Below are 19435 nucleotides of genomic sequence, written 5' to 3'. Positions count from 1 at the left end.
AAACCTCACTTAAAGATACAAGAATAAAGATAAAAATTACTAAAAATTTTCAGATAGTGATATGAGAACATTAAAGTAAGCATGAAGCCTTTTAGTGACTGTTTTAAATTTGGGGTGACTAGAAGCAGATTCTGAGATGAAGATTCCAGTGCATGTATTTATTGAAGGCATGTGCTCAGAGGAAAACTGTAAGAGAATGCAGGAAGGACAAAGGAAAGAACTACAAAAAATTTCGATTTCAGATGATATGCAGCTTTAGCTTGATTTCATGGAGTTCACTGGTGCATAATTTGTACCTCAGACCTGACCTTCCTTGAGATAAGGGATTCAGACTTCGTAACCTGTCCCAACTTGGTACTTGGCCATGATCTTCCAGGGGTGAGAGCAGGCTCTGTAACCTTCTGGGACCTCTGAGTCATGTCTGGTATCTTCCAGTTCATTGATCCTTCCCCAAAAGATCAAACTCCAGGCTTCTGGTAGTGCTGAGTAGGATTAAACTACTTCTCAAACAATCCAGACAGTTTCTCAAATAGTTTTTTTTTTAGGTTTAACATTAACATTTACCTTGATTTCAAGAATTACTCAAAGTCACAGACTGCTTTCCCCACAACCTTTTTGAGGATTCTATAGTGTAAATCTAGTTATTTCTTAGACTTGGATTCAGTTTTCTAGGGTTTTCCGAGTTATTTGCCACTTACATGTCTTCATATAAATGGCTTCAGGGCAGTATCTAGTAGGACTGTATAGTTTAAATTCATAGAAAAATAATGGAACCATAGACAGTGTAGGGTAGTATGTAACCCAGAAGCCTGAGAGGGTTATTGGCCTTAAGTTATGAATTGTCTTGGAGCTAACAAGGGAAGAGAGGGGACCAACAGGGACTGTCATGAGCCCCTCAGTAGACCTGCTGGGCCTCACATCCCAGAACCTCCAACCTCAGGGCAATCTGGTGTGTCCAGCTCTGGGGGTGAATTCTAAGGTAGCGAGTCAGTAATGGTGGGTCTAGAGAGTTCACCACAGGTGTGAAGGAGTCTTGATTTCCCTGAAAAACCTGAAAGAGGAAAGATAGCATTTATTAGTTGTGTGACAAGAAAACAATTACAATGTTTATACCACTCCTCCTCAAGGCCATTATCCTACTTAAGTCTCTCACACATATTTCCTTTTCCAACATGGCCCTTATCCTCCTTGGCATCCACAACAATGTCTACCACAAAGCACAGGAATTATTGTCACTTCCAATTGAACCCTGGGAAGTGACTAGAAGACTCTGTTGCATGAATGTGGGCCAGGGAAAGTGGGTGATGTGTACAAGTAAGAGCATCCTAATTGGGACTGGGGTTGTGGCTTGGTGGTAGAGCGCTTGCCTCTCATGTGTGGGGCACTGGGTTTAATCCCTAGCACCACATTAATAAATAAAATAAAGGTATTGTGTCCATTTACAACTAATTTTTTTTTAAAAGAGCTTCCTGATTGTCTGCTGTGAGGGCTTTTGCTCTAGTTATGCCTTATATTTGAAATGTTCCCAATCTCTCAAATCTCAATGAAATTTAATGCTTTGCTGAGGGTCATAAACAGCATGTATGATTAAGCCATCAGAAGACTGGAGGCAGGCCTCAGCCAGCTGACTTCTTAGTGCATTTGCCACTGCAAAAGGAGTATGCAGTAAGCACTCAATAAATGGTAGCTAGTGTTATTTCTCAGATAAGCTGTTTTCACATATGTTGGTAGCAACTTTAGAATGATAGAAAAAGCAACATAGCAAGGCAAACAATTTGATGGCCAGAGGGAGGGATACAGAAGGGAGAAGAAGAGGGAAGCGAATCCAGACTCAAGACACCTTGCCACACTGGGACTTTGGAGGTAAGCCCACCTATGAGCCAGCAGCTGTTTGGGAAAATGAAAGTGTGAATATTGAAAAGTATAATTCATAGCAACTCTGAAATGCTGTGGGGTGGTTTTGGTGTGTGGGGGTTCCATAGTAATCTTAGGGTAGAGACCCCAGGCAAATGCAGAGAATAAGCAAGAGTCTTGGAAAACAAGAACCATATAAACAGGTGACTTCTCATCCCAGTACGTGCTCTTGTGAGGACAACCAGATTAGATGTTATCCGGAAGATCTGCAGAGATAGTCTCTGTGCAAACAAGGGACTTTGTGGGCCAAGGTAAGGGGAAAGAAGTGGTGAAACAGCAACCAAAGGGCTCCAGCTCCCTGGGGCTGCTAGAAGGACATTTCTCTGTAATCATCCTGCCTGCTCTATCTCTGCAAACTGTGTTGTGTTTCACTTCACATTCCAAGCAGGAAGGGACTTTTCCTGGCAAATGTGGTTTAAAATGTTTCTCTCAGTGTCCTGCAGTACAGATAAAAACACTAATCCCACAGAGGAAATCAGAACAAAATGGTAGGAAAAAAAGTACAACGTGAGTGCAGACCTGGGGCACTAAAATCAGAGAGGGGGAGAGAGAGGGGGGAGAGAGGAGGAGAGAGGGGGGAGAGAGGGGGAGAGAGAGGAGGAAAGAGAGGAGGAGAGAGAGGGGGAGAGAGAGGGGGAGACAGAGGGAATGAGAGAGAGGGAGAGAGGGGGGAGAGAGGGGAGAGGGGGGACAGAGGGGGTAGAGAGGGGGAGAGAGGGGGGAGAGAGGGGGTAGAGAGGGGGAGAGAGGGGGGAGAGAGGGGGGAGAGAGGAGGAGAGAGGGGGGAGAGGGGGGAGAGAGGGGGGAGAGAGGGGGGAGAGAGGGGGGAGAGAGGGGGAGAGAGAGGGGGAGAGAGAGGGAGAGAGAGAGGGGGAGAGAGAGGAGGAGAGAGAGGGGGAGAGCAAGTCACAGCCTCATGCAGTCACTGCTCACATCATGCAGGCAGGCAGGGCATTGCTGGAAGGACACAGAAACCTGCTACACCACTCTTAGCAATGGAGTGCTTTCACTTGGCTAGCAGCTGCTCTACTTGTGGACTGTTTTGTAGTAAATGGGGCATGATCCTATGAAGAGGGTAGTTATCAAAACAAAGGACATCGAGGCCCTCTACTTTACTTTAGCTACATTTTTCCTCTATGTTCCCAACCCTAGATGCTTAATGGAAAGCTCCTTTCCTAGAGATGCTGAATTATTTGGTCTACTCAACCTAGCCCCCTTAGGTGGCAGCCAGAAGAATCTTCTCAATATGATTCTGGAAATGCCATATTCCTGATTAAATCCTTCCATGTCACTTAAAAAAATAACCAAACTTCTTAATTATGGTCTCCAAGTCCCACACAATAGGGCCCCTGCCCAGTCTCTTATCTCATTAACAATTGGATTCCCCATTTCACTGCATCACTGATCTCCTGGACCATGCCAGCTCCTTTTTTAACATGAGAGCTTTTGCATATATGATTCTCTCTGTTGGGAAAGGTTTTATACCTGTTTCTCCTTCCTTTATCCATTATTTTTTTATCCTTTGTGTTTCTGTTTAAATGACACACCTTTAGAGAGCTCTTTCTCATCAAAATAAGATTCCTGCTTTATTCTAAATCTCAAAATCATATTTGTTTCCTCTGTGGCATTTACATATTAAAGACCTATTGATTATTTTCTCTGTCTTGGTTAAAATGGTATCCACCCAATCTCTATTATAAATTTAGATAACAATTTCCCTTTCCTCAGAAACATTCTGTAGGGTAAACTTTGAAACTGTGTGAATGTTCTGTTCCCCAACAAGCTTTCATCCAATAGTTTTACCACCCAATAAATTTCCTTACAAGCATATCAATAGTTGCAAATTACACTTCTAATTTTGTCATTTGTCCTACATTTATTAGTTGAAATCATTTTCTGAAGAAATGTTCCCTCTCCTCCTTTATTTATTTAGTTTTGTGTATGAGGTACTGGGGGTCAAAGTTATGCCTTTACTCATGCTAAGCAAGTGCTCTAACACTAAGTTCCATCTCTAGCCCTTTTTTATTTTTTATTTTGAGACAGGATCTCACTAAGTTGCTGAGGCTGGTCTTGAACTTGTAATCCTCCTGCTTCAAGCCTCCTAAGTCACCGGGACTACAAGTGTATTCCCATACCTGGTCTCCTTTATTATTTTTAACATGATTATGGAGTCTTGGATTCTTTCTTTACTATGACTGCTGTAGTCTGTTACAACCATTATTCTTTTTGATGCTCAAATTGCTTCAAATTTGACCAATAAGAAGCCCTTCAAGTCAGCTGCTGTGTTCTTTTCACATGGACCCCATTTGTCTTTGAGTGCTACTTTGCATTCTGGTACATCAAGATGTTCCAAGATCACATGGCAGTTTCTTTGCTCTAGCCTTGGAATCAGTCACTTCTCAAGGGAGCCCAGATTCCTTTTTACTGGGAAATGATAAGAGACCAAGATCTGAGCATAGCATGTTCATTGCTACTATGGTGTTATTTTTGTAGGTTCTCTCAGGAGACAGTGCTAGAACAACTTTTTATAAATTCTACAACTCTTATTGACACTTTTAATTCAACTCTAATATTTCCTATATACTTGCATTAATTTTCTAAGGCAGTTATAACAAAGTATCACAAACTTTGTGGCTGAAAAACAAGTTTATTCTCTCATAGGTCTAGAGACCCAAAGTTTGGCATGAGGGACTGAGTGAAACATACCATCACATTTAAAGCATTTGTCATGTCCACTCACATGCTACTTACTGGTCAAGTTGAGTCATATGGCTCTGCCCAAAGTCAGTGAGGTTTTTTAAGAAAAGAGGAAGTAAAAAGTCAAGAGTAATACAGTAATACAATACCGTTTATATACTGTTTTCTGTTCATTTACAAATCCCTTCTGTTTTCTTGTTTCAACAATGAAAGGTGATTTTATGTAGGCAAAGGTAAGAGGTTTGGGAAGCTTACTAGGTTTCTTAATCCAGAAGTACTCTCTACTGACTGCTACAATTTATTTAATAAATGGGAGTGGAAGAGGTTTGTGTGTCACGTGATTTAGTAATCCATTTCTGTTTTATAGGAGACTTAATTTCCTCCATTTCTTTCACTCAGCATCTCTAGTCCCATACATTTTCACTCCCTTTCCTTACAGTTCTCCAGAAATCAATATAGGTCTCAGAGTATTTAATCAGTCAGATGAGGAATTTTTCTTTTTAGAAGTGATTTTATCTTGTCCTACCACTACTAGACCCCATAATGACCTCTCCTCTTTTTTGCAGTCTCTCCTAGGCTCTCTCAAGAGCAAACTCTGAAGCCAGGTCTGTTACCTTTAGAAAGTTTATTTCCTACTTATAAATGGACACTCACAGTATTCTTTGTCTTCTTCTTATTCCCAGTTAAAAGAGCCAAAAACTCCACCAGAAGACTGCTAGTTCTTTAATCAATAGGAATGATGAGAGTGGACAATTCAGTACTTGCTATTACCTACCTCACTGAACTGCTTAGGTATTTTTGGTTGGCTGATCTCTTTCAGCAAACTCATTATTGGTGAATTGAAAACCTATTGTTTTTTATATGTTGCTTTGTACTATCCTTCTACTCTGCTAAATACATACAATATGGCAGATTAAGGACTAGTATGAATTCTTTTATACTCCTCTTGTGGAAAAGTGTGTCTATTTGGTATCATTCTAAATTTGGGCTGGCCATTGGCTCTCTGAATCATTGGAGTATGACAGAAGTGATACTAGATTAGTTCTGGGCCTGATATTTAAAATGCACTGGAAGCTTCCATGCTGGTGTCTTGGAATCTAGTTCTTATGTAAGAAGACAGACAATTCTAAGATGTTGTAAGAGAATAAAGACATGTGGCTAAGGGTCAAAAGGATAATATACCATGTGGTTAGAAAGGTCAAGGAAAACCAAGGCACTAGACATATGAGAAAGAAGTGGATCCATCCATCCATCCCCATGACACTACATGGATCAGAGACAAACCAAGACAGTGTACAATAATTCATAGTCATCTTTAATCTGTCATATACAGTTTTGTAAAAAACTATATTGGATGGTCTAAGCAGTGCAGTAAGAAAAAGAAACAAAAGTTATAGGAAGAGCCAGCCAAATCCTTCACAATCTTCTGATCCACAAAATTATAAGCATGTTTGGGTACTTTGTTATTCAGAAATAAAACAGATAACTGGTACTGTGGGCATCCTGGTCTTAGTTTCAGTCTCCAAGACAAATCTTTCTGTGTTTCACCATAAAATACAATATTTGTTTTATCTGATCAAATGATTTTTCTTCCGTTAATTCTTCTAATTTTTCTTTATTTTTAGTTTACTAATTTTTAAAAATAAGAACAGATGTTGAGAGGATCAAAGATGGCAGATCAGAGAAATGCATAGTATTGTAACAGGCCTCCAAGAGTGAATTAAAACAGTAATTCTGCAGCAGCAAACTGAGGTATGAAGACTAGGAAAACACCAGTAGGCAACCCAGAGAACTAGCAATCAGGTGAAAACCAAAGATTTTTTTTCTAGAATAGAAGTATAATTCATAAAAGCAACAGAAGGTGGCAGCATCTGGTAAGCAGTGGCTAGGTGGGAGAGGGGAAACACCCCTCCAATAAGACAAAAGAATTTCTCTATTAAGATAGGCAGATGCCACTCTCCGGCACAGTTGCAATCAGAGAGTAAACAAATTCAGAAATAGCCGGCTGAACCAGTTGGAGAAAGCCCAACTGGCTCTCAACACACATGGATAAAGATAGCTTAAAAAGACCCTTTGTTTGGAGTTTCTAAGTAGCAGACTAAAAGTTGCTTCAGGTTACCTTTGTTTTTCATATTGTACTTTCTATTTTTCTATCACTTTTTTAAAAAAAAATTTTGACTGGTTTTTGGTACAGTTGTGTTTTGAATACCCAATCAGCCACTGAGGCTCTAATATTCCCTGAGTTTTTAAGGGTTAATGCCTTGAGTTAATGTGGATCTATAACAAGAGACTGTAACAGAGACTGGGGAGATCTAGTCAAGGGCAGCCACAGCACCAGATTCATTTCAGCCTCCGGAGCAGAGAAGAGCAAAGGACACATTCATTAGCATCTGAAGGTCTGAAGTCTGACATAAGTACTGTGACTCATGGGGGGGACAGACTGGGGTGATCAGGGTCAGATGGAAAATAAGGTCTTTCAATCCACTTTATCCAATCCCAGAAGGCTCTGGAGTATCAGCTTAGAATCCTACATACCTTCCCCCAGCACACCCAGTTGAGGGACTGAGGGTCTCAGAAGGAGAGGTACCATAGAGTCTGTAAGGCAAGGAGAGCATGAAGCTCAAGGTAGAGACTATCCTAAAAAATTCAACTGGTTCGGGTCAGAGTTGAGGACAAATAAGCACCAGGAACCCTGCAATATAAAAGTTTCCTCCTAGTAGATTCTAAAATCAAATACTTCTATTTCAAAAACCTCAGCAAGAAAACAAAACAAAAAACCACATTTGTATAGGACAGATATTGCATCAACTGCATATTAACCAATTCCTAGTGTCCCCCCACAATTTATGTTTTTTTCAAAACTATACTTAATTTTATGTATTTTGTCTATTAATTGAATATTCTCTCAATACCTCTATTCTCTCCCACCTCCATTCCCTTCCCCTCTCCTTCATCGTTTATACTCACCGCATTTTAACTTCTTTCTCCCTTCTCTCCTCTACCTTTTCATTTTTTCACTGCATTTTCTTTATGTTTTAGTTTTTCTATTTGTATCCCTTCTTCCAATGCAATTTAGTATACTTTCATTAATTCTTAACCTCATCTGGTTCTAAATGAACTCTCACTGATGTTCCTCTTTGGTCAACAGAGTTGTTGACATCAGTAACAATAACTTGTATAGTATATGTTGATATCTGGTTTGATCATAAATAACCATGGTTACTAGCAGTTAATGTCTCCTTTCAATGAATTACTAGTAGTTGGAATTAACACTTTGGTGATGCAGATTAGATATATGAAAGCAAAGATATATTCCCAGCCTGAGACTTACTATTAACTGAAGTCTATAACTCCTCAACAAATTCCAAAGAATTTAAAAAGCTGATAGTTGAAGTGATCAATGAACTGGGGGGGAAAAAGGAATGAACTGAGAGAGAAAATACAAGAAGTGAGAGCATTTTAATAAAGAGATAACGATTCTAAAAAAAAGAACCAAACTGAAATTCTGGAAATGAAAGAGAATGAATCAAATAAAAATTCAATTGAAAGTCTCATCAATGCATTAGTTCACATAGAAAACAGGATTTTAGGCACTGAAGACAAGGTATATGAACTCAAAAAGAACTTACCTCAATATCATAAAGGCTATATATGACTAACCCAAAGCTAACATCATAGTGAATGGGGAAAAACTGAAAGCACTTCCTCTAAAATCAGGAGCAAGACAAGGAGGTCCACTCTCATCATTCCTATTGATTATAGAACTTGAAATTTTAGCCACAGCCATCAGAATGAAATAAAAGGGATATAAATAGGAAAGGGAGGATGTCCAATTATCACTATTTGCAGAGGGTATGATCCTATAGTTAAAAGAGCCAAAAACTCCACCAGAAGACTGCTAGAGCTAATAAATTTAGCAGAGTAGCAGGATAGTACAAAGCAACATATAAAAAACAATAGGTTTTCAATTCACCAATAATGAATTTGCTGAAAGAGATCAGGAAAACAATTCCATTCACAATAGCCTCAAAAATACCTACAAATGAGTCCAACCAAGGAGGTGAAAGATCTCTACAATGAAAATTATAGAACACTGAAAAAAGGAATTAAAGAAGACACTAGAAATATCTCCCATGTTCTTAGATAGGCAGAATTAATATTGTCCAAATGACCATACTACCAAAAGTAATATATAGATCCAGTGTGACCTCCATCTATATTCTTTATCGAATAGAAAAAAAAAAACTGTCCTAAAAATCCATTCAGAAGAACTAGAGACCCAGAATATCCAAAGCAATTCTGAGCAAGAAGAATGGTGCTGGAAGAGTCCCAATATGTGGTCTCAAATTACACTACAGAGCTATAGTAACAAAAATGGCACTGTGTTATCACAATAACAGACATGAAGACCAATGGGATGAAATACAAGACAAGAGACAAACCCACATCCTTACAGTCATCTGATTGATGCCAAAGGTACCAAAAATACACACTAGACAAGAAAATCTTTTTAAGAAATGGTGTTGGGAAAACCAGATATTCATATATAGAAGAATGAAACTAGATCTCTTTTTCTCACCATACATAAAAGTCAACTGACAGTGTATCAAAGGCCTAGGAATTAGATCAGAAACTATGCACCTGGTAGACAAAAACACAGCATGAACACTCCAACACACAGGCAGTGGTATCAATTTCTTCAGTAAGATGCCTAAAGCTCAGGAGATGAAACCAAGAATTAATAAACAGGATGGCATCAAAAGAAAAGCCTTTGCACAGCAAAGGAAACAAGAGCATGAAGAGACAGCCTATGGAATGGGAAAAGCTCTTTGCAAGTTCCCAATTCCCCCAGTGATATAAATACTTCCTACGGGGCCCCGTCTCTTAAAGTTTCCACCACTTTCTAGTAACACCAAGCTGTGGACCAAGGCTTTTCCCCATGGGCCTTTGGAAGACATTCCAGATCCAAATTAACACTCCAGCCTTTTCCTTCCTACAAGTTCTTTAATTTAGGTGAAAAGCTGACTAACAATGTTCATGAATAATATAGGTCAACTGTGTTCCTTTCTAATATTGTCCTCATTGGGTTTTGTTGTCAAGGTTATGTTAAAATCATAAGAGAGTTGAATAATGTCTCATATTTTTCCATCTTTTAGAAGAATCTTTGTGAAATTCACATGATTTCTCTCTTGAATTTTTGGTAGAACATTTTGAATATCATTTGTATCTGGAGTTTTCTTTGTGGGAAGATATTTAAATACCAATTGAAATCATCAAATGTAATAGGCGTTTCAAAGTTTTCTATTCATTCTTCAGAAAGCTATAATTACTATGATCAATTTTATAAATTTTCAAGTTTACCATTCTAAGATTAATAAAAAATACCAATTTATTACTTCAGGATCTTTATTGATGTCTCCTCTTTTATTTCTGATATTGACTATTTGTACTATTTAATCTTGATCAGTGTTCTCAGATGTTTGTCAATTTTCAAGGAACCAACCTTTGGTTTTGTTGATTTTCTTTATTGTGTATATATTTTTTTTTACTTTATTAACTTTAAATCTTGGCTATTTCCTTGATTATTCTTTCCTTTGCTATTATCCCAGTTTCTTGAAATGTACCTTAGCTCATTGTTTTCCAGTCTTTCTTCTTTTCCAATATATATGTGTACTGAGAAGTTTATTATCAGGCAAATTGGTAAAACCTTGTATATTATTTGTTTCTTTTCTCTTGAAACCTTGAGAATCTTCTCTTTATATTTCACCTTTGAGAGCTTTATTATTTCTTGGAATGGATTTGGTGAGTTAAATCTGACTGGTCACTGTTGACCTTCTTCTACTTGTATATTTGTATTCTTCTCTAGGTTTGGGAAGTTTTATGTTATTATTTCCTTTTCTTTCTCTCTTTTATAAACTTTTAAAATTTGCTCTAATTAGTTATACATGACAGTAGAATGCATTCTGACACATTGTACACAAATGGAGCACAACTTCTCCTTCCTCTGGATGTACGGGGGGCAGAGTCACTCCAGTAGTGTGATCATACATGCATATAGGGTGATAATGTCTGTCTCTTTCTACCATCCTTCCCATACCCATAATCCCACCCCTCCCTGACTCCCCTTTAAACAAACCAAAGTTTCTTCATTCTTCCACACCCCCCTGCCCTACTATGGATCAGCATCCAGTTGTCAGAGAAAACATTTAGCTGTTTTATTTCATTGTGTTATTTCACTTAGCATGATATTCTCTAGTTCTGCAAATGCCATAATTTTATTCTTCTTTAAGGCTGAGTAATATTTCATTGTGTATATGTACCACATTTTCTTTATCAATTCATTGTTGAAAGGCATCTAGGTTGGTTCCATAGTTAAGCTCTTATGAATTGTGCTGCTATAAAAATTGATGTGGCTGTGTCACTGTAGTATCCTGATTTTAAGTCCTTTGGGTATAGACCAAGGAATGGGATGGCTGGGTCAAATGGTGGTTCCATTCCAAGTTTTCTGATGAATCTTTATACTGCTTTCCACAGTGGTTGCACCAATTTGCAGTCTCAACAGCAATGTATGAGTGTGCCTTTCTCCCCACATCCTCGACAACACTTATTATTGCTTGTATTCTTGATAATTGCCATTCTGACTGGAGTGAGATGGAATCATAGAATAGTTTTGTGTTTGTCTAATTGCTAGAGATGATGAACATTTTTTCATGTTTGTTGATCGATTGTATTTCTTCTGAGAAGTGTCTGTTCAGTTCCTTGAGGCATTTATTGATTGGGTTATTTATTTTTTTGGTGTTAAGTTTTTGAGTTCTTTATATATCCTGGAAATTAGTGCTCTACCTGAGGTGTGTGTGGTAAAGATTTTCTCCCATTCTCTAGGCTCTCTTCATTTTACTGTTTTCTCTGCTGAGAATCTTTTTAGTTTGAATCCATCCCATTTATTTATGTATTTTTATTCTAACTGGTTATATATGACAGCAGAATGCATTATAGTTCATATTACACATATAGAGCACAATTTTTCATGTCTCTGGTTGTACTCAAAGTATATTCATACCATTCATGTCTTCATACATGTAACTTAGAGTAATGATGTCCATCTTATTCCACCATCTTTTCTACTTCCATGTCGTCTCCCTTCCCCTCCCTCCTGTTTGCCCTATCTAGAGTCATCTAATCCTCCCATACTACCCCCCCAACCCCATTATGAGTCAGCCTCCTCATATTAGAGAAAACATTCAGCATTTGTTTTTTGGGGGGGTATTGGCTAACTTCACTTAGCATTATCTTATCCAACTCCATCCATTTACCTGAAAATGCCATGATTTTATTCTCTTTAATGCTGAGTAATATTCCACTGTGTATACCACAGTTTCTTTATCCATTCATCTATTGAAGGACATCTAGGTTGGTTCCACAGTTTAGCTATTGTGCATTGTGCTGCTATAAACGTTGATGTAGCTGTGTCCTGTAATGTGCTGTTTTTAAGTCTTTTCCATCCCATTTATTGATTCTTGATTTTACTTCTTGCACTTTAGGAATCTTGTTAAGGAAGTCATGTCCTAATTTGACATGATAAAGTTTGGAGCCTACTTTTTCTTCTATTACGCACAAGGTCTCTCGATCTAGTGCCTAAGTCTTTGATCCACTTTGAGTTGAGTTTTGCACAGGGTGAGAGATAGGGGTCTATTTTACTATATATGGATTTTTAGTTTTCTAGTGCTATTTGTTGAAGAGGCTACCTTCCACCAATATATATTTATGGTGCCTTTGTCTAGTGTGAGATAACTGTATTTATGTAGGTTTGTCTCCATGTCTTTATTCTGTATCATTGGTCTGCTATGTTATTATTTCTTTGCATATGTTTTCTACCCCTTTAATGTTCTCAGGCCCCTCTTGAACTTCAATTACCTGAGTATTTCTCTTTTAAGACTTTCCCAAAGTTTCTGTAATCTTTCTTCAATTCCCTTCATTCTTTTTTTTCTCCCCCAACTCTATATTTTCAAATAGTCTGTTTTGGAGCTTACTAATTATCTCTTTTGACTGATCCACTGTGCTATTAATACCTTCTTTTATGTTTTGATATGAGATATCTCCCAAAAGCTCCTCTATTGATTCGAGGATATTCACAGGTGAAATGACTGGATTATGAAAGGTATACTCTAATTAGTCCACCCTAGTTTGAATGGACTAACTGGGTGGTAACTATAGGTAGGCAGGGCACAGCTGGAGAAGGTGAGTCACTGGGGACATTCCCTAGAATACCCTTTCTCTCTCTGCTCCCTGGTCAACATGAGCAGAGTAGCACTCCTCTGCCATGACCTTCTGCCATGATGTTCTGCCTTACCTTAGGCCCAGAACAATGGAGTCAGCTGACTAGTAACTACTATGAAAGAACTCTCAGAGAATTGAAAACAGCTGTTTTAAGGGAACTCAATGAGCTTGATGAAAACACAGAGAAATTATTCAATATACTATTAGAAAATGTTTCTTTAATACCGTCTGAATGTTCACGGTTGGCCACTTCTTTTAGCTCTGACATTTTGTCTTCAGCAAAGCCTTCTCTATAAAAGAGACTTTCAACAGAATATTTTATTTTATTTATTGTGTCTTCATTTCCATGATTTTTGTTTGGTTGTTTTTCAATGTATTTATCTCCTTATTGAATTTTTCACTGATATCCTGTACTGACTTCCTTAATTCATGCAGTTGTTTTTCTGTGTTCTCTTGGAATTCACTGATCATTTTTATAATCATTATTTTGAATTCTTCATTTGATAATTCATTCACTTCAATATCTTTGGGGTCAGTTGCTGATGAATGATGAACTTTAGGAGGTATCAGGTTACCTTATTTTTCCAAATTTTTTTGTATTTTTGTGTTGGGTTTATGCATCAGTTGGAAAGATTTCTCTTTCAATCTTACATATAGGCCTTTTTAGGGCACAGCTTTCTCTTGCCAATGTGTCCTTGAGTGATATAGATTGAGATCCGCCCCCCCACGGTAGGTGTGGTATCCTCAGTCAGTATTAATTCTGTTTTTTTCTGTAGTAATACACGTACACAAGTAGAAACTGACCGCCCATCCCTAGCCATTCCTACTTGGAGCCTAGTCAGGAGTTTGGGCTTTTGTGTCTTCTTTGTATTAAAATATAGCTGAACTATGAATGTCATTAATTTGCATATGGACCAAGGTGCACAGTCTTTTGGCTGAGTTTAGTTCAGTAGGTGAGTCTCTACCTTGTGAACTTGTAGTGCCCCTGTCATTTACTAGCACCTCACAGAAAAGGTGGAAACAAATAATAGCAACACTCAATGCAAACAATATACAGCATTAAAATAAGTACTAGGTACCTACTGTAACATATACAATACTAATTACCATGAAAACAGGAATGGTAGGGTTAACAAATGCTACCAGCAAAAACAACAAATAACCATGAACTAGATCTGGCATTAACGCAAATAGCAGGTGTCATCTATTCCATCCACAGCACTAATAATTGCAACAAACTGGTGAGGGTAGGAGTTATTAAAAAAAACCAATTATTTCTGAAAGATGGTAGCAATATAGTTCATTAAGAAAAAACAAAATGTGATAGGAAGGTGCTGGAGTGGCCTAAGACTGAGGCTGCCTGAAATAGCTCTCAGCTTCCCTTCTCCCCAGTATAAGGTACGATGGAGTAGGAAGTACTATCATTTGGAGCCTTGTCTCCACAGACCAGATTGGTGCACTTCCAGAGTGGAGTTGCTGCAGAGTTCTATAAGGGGAGTTCCTGGGGCTAGGGCTTAGGGCTTAGGTGTAATTAGGCCTTAGGGACTTTGCTGGGTGGAATCTTCTCTGAAGGGATTAGATCCACACACCCATAAGGCCTGACTCAGAAGCCTCCCAAAGATTATAGAGAAGCAGAGCCAATTTTGCATATCCTGTGCTGCCCACAAACACAGCGTTCCCAGGCTTAGTCCCTTAGTCTCCCCAGTGCATCTATGTGAAATCATGTACCACATCCATTACATGCCTGTAAGGGTGCCTTCCCATAGTCAACCTTCCTAGACATTTCTTTTTTTCAAATTCCCAACACTCTTCAGCTTGTCACATGTATTGTCAGACTCAAAGAAATGTGAGTTAGGTCAACCTTCATTTTCATGACTTTTCTATATCTAATGTTTTAGATAAGTCTCTTGTAAAAGGAATAGAATTGCTTTTTCCTTTTGATTAATCTGACAATTGTCATGTCTTAAATGGAATATCTATTTCATTCATGTAATAAATAATTACTGCTACTTTTGGATTTAAACCAGCTATCCTATCTTGCTATTTTTCCTGCCTATTTTGTTTCTTTATTTGCTTACTTCATTAGATTTATTGAGTATATTTTATCCCTTTATAGTCCCATTTTTGGGAATCCTACACTTTATTTATATTCTATTTCTTCCTGGTTACCCTGATAATTGTAATTTGCATCAAATTATCAAAGTTTAATATTAATCAACACTTATATCTTCTACATGAGAATTTTTAGAATCCCTTATTCTACTTACCCCCATCCTGACTTTTCAGCTGTTGTCACATGTTCTAAACCTTTTATTTTTAAAAGTTTATTACTCAGACATTTGTTATAGTAACAGAAAGATGAATAACACATAACATCATGGTTAATTCTTAGTAAAAAGGAATATTTAAAATACTACGGATATGAACTGTTCTTTTTTCCATTACTCACTGGATAGTAAGACTTTCTCGTGCTTAAGCAAATCCATATCAAAATTGAAGACCATCTGGATAACTAAACTTAAATTAAGGCTTAGGAATGTAGGTTGCTGATGAGTATACAGGCATAATTAAGCATTTACTAAATAGCTCTCATTGTTTAGTCCTCTGATTCTTGTCATCATCCTGGTTGATGTCAACTCCCACAAGAAAAATCAATTCTTGGCTCTACACTTCCTTTAGTTGAAATTTTTCTTTCTAGGAGTCACTGTATTCTCCTACAATATCCCTTATAGCATCCTGTTATTATAGGTACTGAGTAATTTCACCCTGAAATTTTAGCCACATATAAACCTAGTCATATATCTAAATGTCAAGCTCTAAGAGAGGTTTTCTGTCTTTCTTGTGAGAACACCATACCTTTACTTTGCCATTCTGTAAAAAGAGAGTCCAGTGATGGCCATCTTGACTGCTGGAAATAAGGAACTCCTTCACAAACATGCTGGTAAGAAGAGATTTCACTCCTTGTGTGATTATTCCTGTAACTTTCATTGTCTTCTGGAAGTCCACTTGCAGCCACTCTTTTGGATTATTTACCTAAAGAAGGTGATACTGGACTAGTATTCTATTGGTTATCATTTGCTTCCAGAAATCCACAAATTTCTTTTTTAGCCTTATCCAGCACTTACCACTCTACATCTTATAGTTTATCAGTCTCCCTTATTTGACTAAGAAACTTGAGAGCCAAAATTTTTCATACTAATCCCTATGTCGTCAGGGTCATCTACTTAATAAGTGCTCAGTAAATTCTGAATGAATATAAAAGCCATATATAGGGGCTGGGGTTGTGGCTCAACGGTAAAGTGCTCACCTAGCATGTGCGAGGCCCTGGGTTCAATTCTCAGCACCACATATAAATAATAAAATAAAGGTATTGTGTCCAACTACAACTAAAAAATAAATATTTAAAAAATCTACATGTAGACTGACTAGAGTATAAAAGTTTGGCAGCGTAGTATGCAAACTATTTTGTTTAAAATAAATCCCTGGAGGAGCAGAGACAATTCTATTCCTTCCCCTAAAAAAGCAACTCAGTAGGGCTAGGGATATAGCTCAGTTGATAAAGTGCTTGCTTCACATGCACAAGGCCCTGGGTTCAATCCCCAGTACATGCACACACACTCAACTCAGTGACTGAACTAGGTGGCTTGGGAAAATATATGTTCCCAATGAAGTACATATGACTATAAACTTTTCCTTTGATATATTCAGAAACCTGGAAAGAAAGCTAATTGTTGATTTTTATCTGTAAAACTAGATTTTAGCTACTTGTATTTTTAATATTTTTACTTATAGATGGACACAATGTCTTCATTTTATTATTTATCTATTGTTTAATGTGATTCTGAGAATCAAACCTGGTGCTTCACACATACTAGGCAAGCACTCTACCACTGAGCCACAACCCCAGCTCGACTTTTTTTTAAAAGATATTAGCCTAGTACTGGATACAGATTCTTCTTCCAGGAGGTCCAATTAAGGATCATTTCTCCCCAGTGCATTTATGTGAAATCATGTACCACATTCATTACATGCCTGTAGGGGTGTCTGCCCATAGTCAACCTTCCTAGACACTTTTTAGGAACAATATTTGAACAATCAAGCATTTCCACCAGTTTTCCCAACTCCTACCCCTTGCTCTATATCAATCAGTTAAAAGGTAGATATGTTTCCTTTTACCTGAGGTCTCCAAGCATTAGTCCTTCCCTGAAGGTGAAGTCGGGCTTGTGAAGGAGACCAAGTGGCAAACATATTGGTAAAGTAGGATGAGGCAGTAATCTGTGCATCTGATATTAGTTTATTCTCCATTCCCAATGGTATGCTGCAACCTCAAAGAAGTCAAAGGAGAATGTTATCACAAAGACAGGCTGTAGCCTAGGTTCCACTGGACTACCTCTAATATCTAGGGCCACTATCATCATGATCATTTCCCAGGCATTAGGTTTTGCACAAATTCCCTTATTGTTAGCATGTTCCTATTTTCTGGACAGTTCTCTTTAGCTGTTTGGCATTGAGTTTCCTTATTAACAGAATTACAGGAGGTGGTTACCGTGGGGGGAAATCCCATGGTTAGGGTAACAAATTCCTGGGTTTTCTTAGGACAGTGCTGGTTTTATTACTGATAGTTCTGTTTCCTGACAGAGAACCCCTCCTTTTAGTCTCAGGACTGGGAAAGGAAAGGATACGAGATGACTTGGCACTTACTGTTTAAATCACAGCCCATCAACTCCATACGAAGAGTGCTGCGGATGCTATAATGAGTTGGGTGCAAACGGATGTACTGAGCAATAATTGGAGGATTAAAAATATTGTGTTTTATCCCAGATGAATCCACATTACCAAAGAAAACCTATTGGGAGAGATTATCACAAATACATGGAAAGTGAATACAAAGTGAAAAGCAGTTCCTCCCATTGACATCTTTCTTCTAATTTTGCCTTGTACATCTGTTAATACTATCAAATATATTAAAACAAGGCTGGTAGCAGGGCACAGTGGCGCATGCCTGTGATCTCAGTTGCTCAGGAGACTGAAGCAGAAGGATCACAAGTTCAAAGCCAACCTCAGCAACAGTGAGGCACTAAGCAACTCAGTGAGATCCTGTCTCTACATAAAATACAAAATAGGGCTGGGGATGTGGCTCAGGGGTCCAGTGCTCCTGAATTCAATCCCCAGTACCCCCCCCCAAAAAATACAAGGCTGGCTAGACAGATGTTAGGATAATATACATGAAGGAGAAAAGCATCAGGAAGAAGAGTGGAACAAGATTAGGTCTTCTCTGGGGACAATGAAGCCATTTTCTACTTTGGGTCTCTGTAAAAGACTCATAAAAGAAGTTGAGAAAGCCATTTATGGTTTTGTACTCCAACACGGTATCAACTGGGAGCAAAAAGACATGCATTATCAGGAGAGTTACATCAGTAAGTTGGTAGAACAGGAGGTCCTTAATTGTCATTCCTCACAAAGGAACAATGATTTGGCAGTTATCTGTGGATAAAAGTACCTTTGTGGGAGTCTTGGGAATTAGATAAAGGTTAAAGAGCCACATTTAGCCCCAAACCAAATATGGCTCCTTTTATAAGGCAGACCTTTATCTTGGTGGCAAGCTTGCCAACTACAGTCTTGGCTACAAACTCAGAAGCAGGCTAACCCCTGTGGATTGAGCTTCAGCCCCACTTGTGTGTGGTCTTGACACTAGTTCCATTCACTCAGGGACCTGGTAGGGTCATCTTCCACTGGCATTCCCAGTAAACGTGTCTGGGGTTTGGAAGTGGTTTGTCTCAAGGGTTCATGTGTTGGAAGCTTGGTCCCTAGTGTGGTAATACTAAGAAGTGGCAGAGCCTTTTAGAGTGGGAGCCTAGTGGGAAGTCACTGGGGACATTGCTTTTGAAAGGGATTAAGGTAGTTTTCATTTTTTATTCTCTCAAGGCTGAGTTGTTATGGCTAAACAAGCCTGGCCCCTGAATTATTCACTGGTTTCTCATATTGTCACATCTTTACCTCTCATATACCAGTCCCACTACTGTGATGCTATTTGTGATTTTGGTCATCAGAGATAAGCCAGGCCATTGAACCTCCAGAACTATGAGCTAAATAAAGTATTTTATTTATAAAGTTTGTAGCTTCTGGCATTTTGTGATAATAACAGAAAATGGACTATTACAGAGGCCCACCTATTATGGACTTTCAAACAGACCTGTGACTCAGCTCTAGTCATGTACTACTATAGTGTGAAGGTACTTCTGCTTGCCCAGGAAACTGGTGGAAGCTATGTTAGTCCATGCCCCCAGAGAAAGGCCTGTGAAGTGGACCTGAACATGGACCCAGAATCAGTGTTGTGACCCAGCTCCAGTATTGGTGTTACTACAGTCTGGAGGAAATTCTGTCTATACATAGACCTAGTGGGAGTCACATTCATTTGTTTCCCTAAAAACAGGCCTGCTGATTAGGGGATCCTGAAGCAGCACTGTGATCCAGTTTCAGATCTGCTCCACCATGGTCCACAGGCAGTTCTATTTATTTAGGGACTCAGCAGGAGGTATAGTCCTAG

At 38.4% G+C, this 19435-nt stretch overlaps 1 protein-coding gene across 7 annotated transcripts in view; it reads right to left on the bottom strand.

Annotated features, from left to right (window-relative positions):
• Positions 1-143: 143 nt before the first annotated feature.
• The window catches only part of F8 (coagulation factor VIII), a 109373-nt gene continuing 90081 nt past the window's right edge, over positions 144-19435 (bottom strand). For 5 of the 7 annotated variants that reach the window (XM_005342005.5, XM_078034025.1, XM_078034026.1 and 2 more), the window contains 4 exons: positions 17590-17734; positions 17065-17213; positions 15745-15921; positions 144-1051 (listed from right to left, as the gene is read on the bottom strand). In XM_005342005.5, the coding sequence (XP_005342062.3) occupies positions 896-1051; positions 15745-15921; positions 17065-17213; positions 17590-17734 (627 nt within the window). In that variant the 3' untranslated portion in view covers positions 144-895. Of the gene's footprint in view, positions 1052-15744; positions 15922-17064; positions 17214-17589; positions 17735-19435 lie in introns of those variants that run through there. The other 2 variants (XR_013431608.1, XR_013431609.1) reach the window with 1 other exon arrangement.

The sequence above is a fragment of the Ictidomys tridecemlineatus genome, chromosome X (genome assembly GCF_052094955.1).
Source record: "Ictidomys tridecemlineatus isolate mIctTri1 chromosome X, mIctTri1.hap1, whole genome shotgun sequence".
Taxonomy (NCBI): Eukaryota; Metazoa; Chordata; class Mammalia; order Rodentia; family Sciuridae; genus Ictidomys; species Ictidomys tridecemlineatus.
Note: the sequence above shows the minus strand (reverse complement) of the source record. Positions and strands in the feature narration are given on the sequence as shown.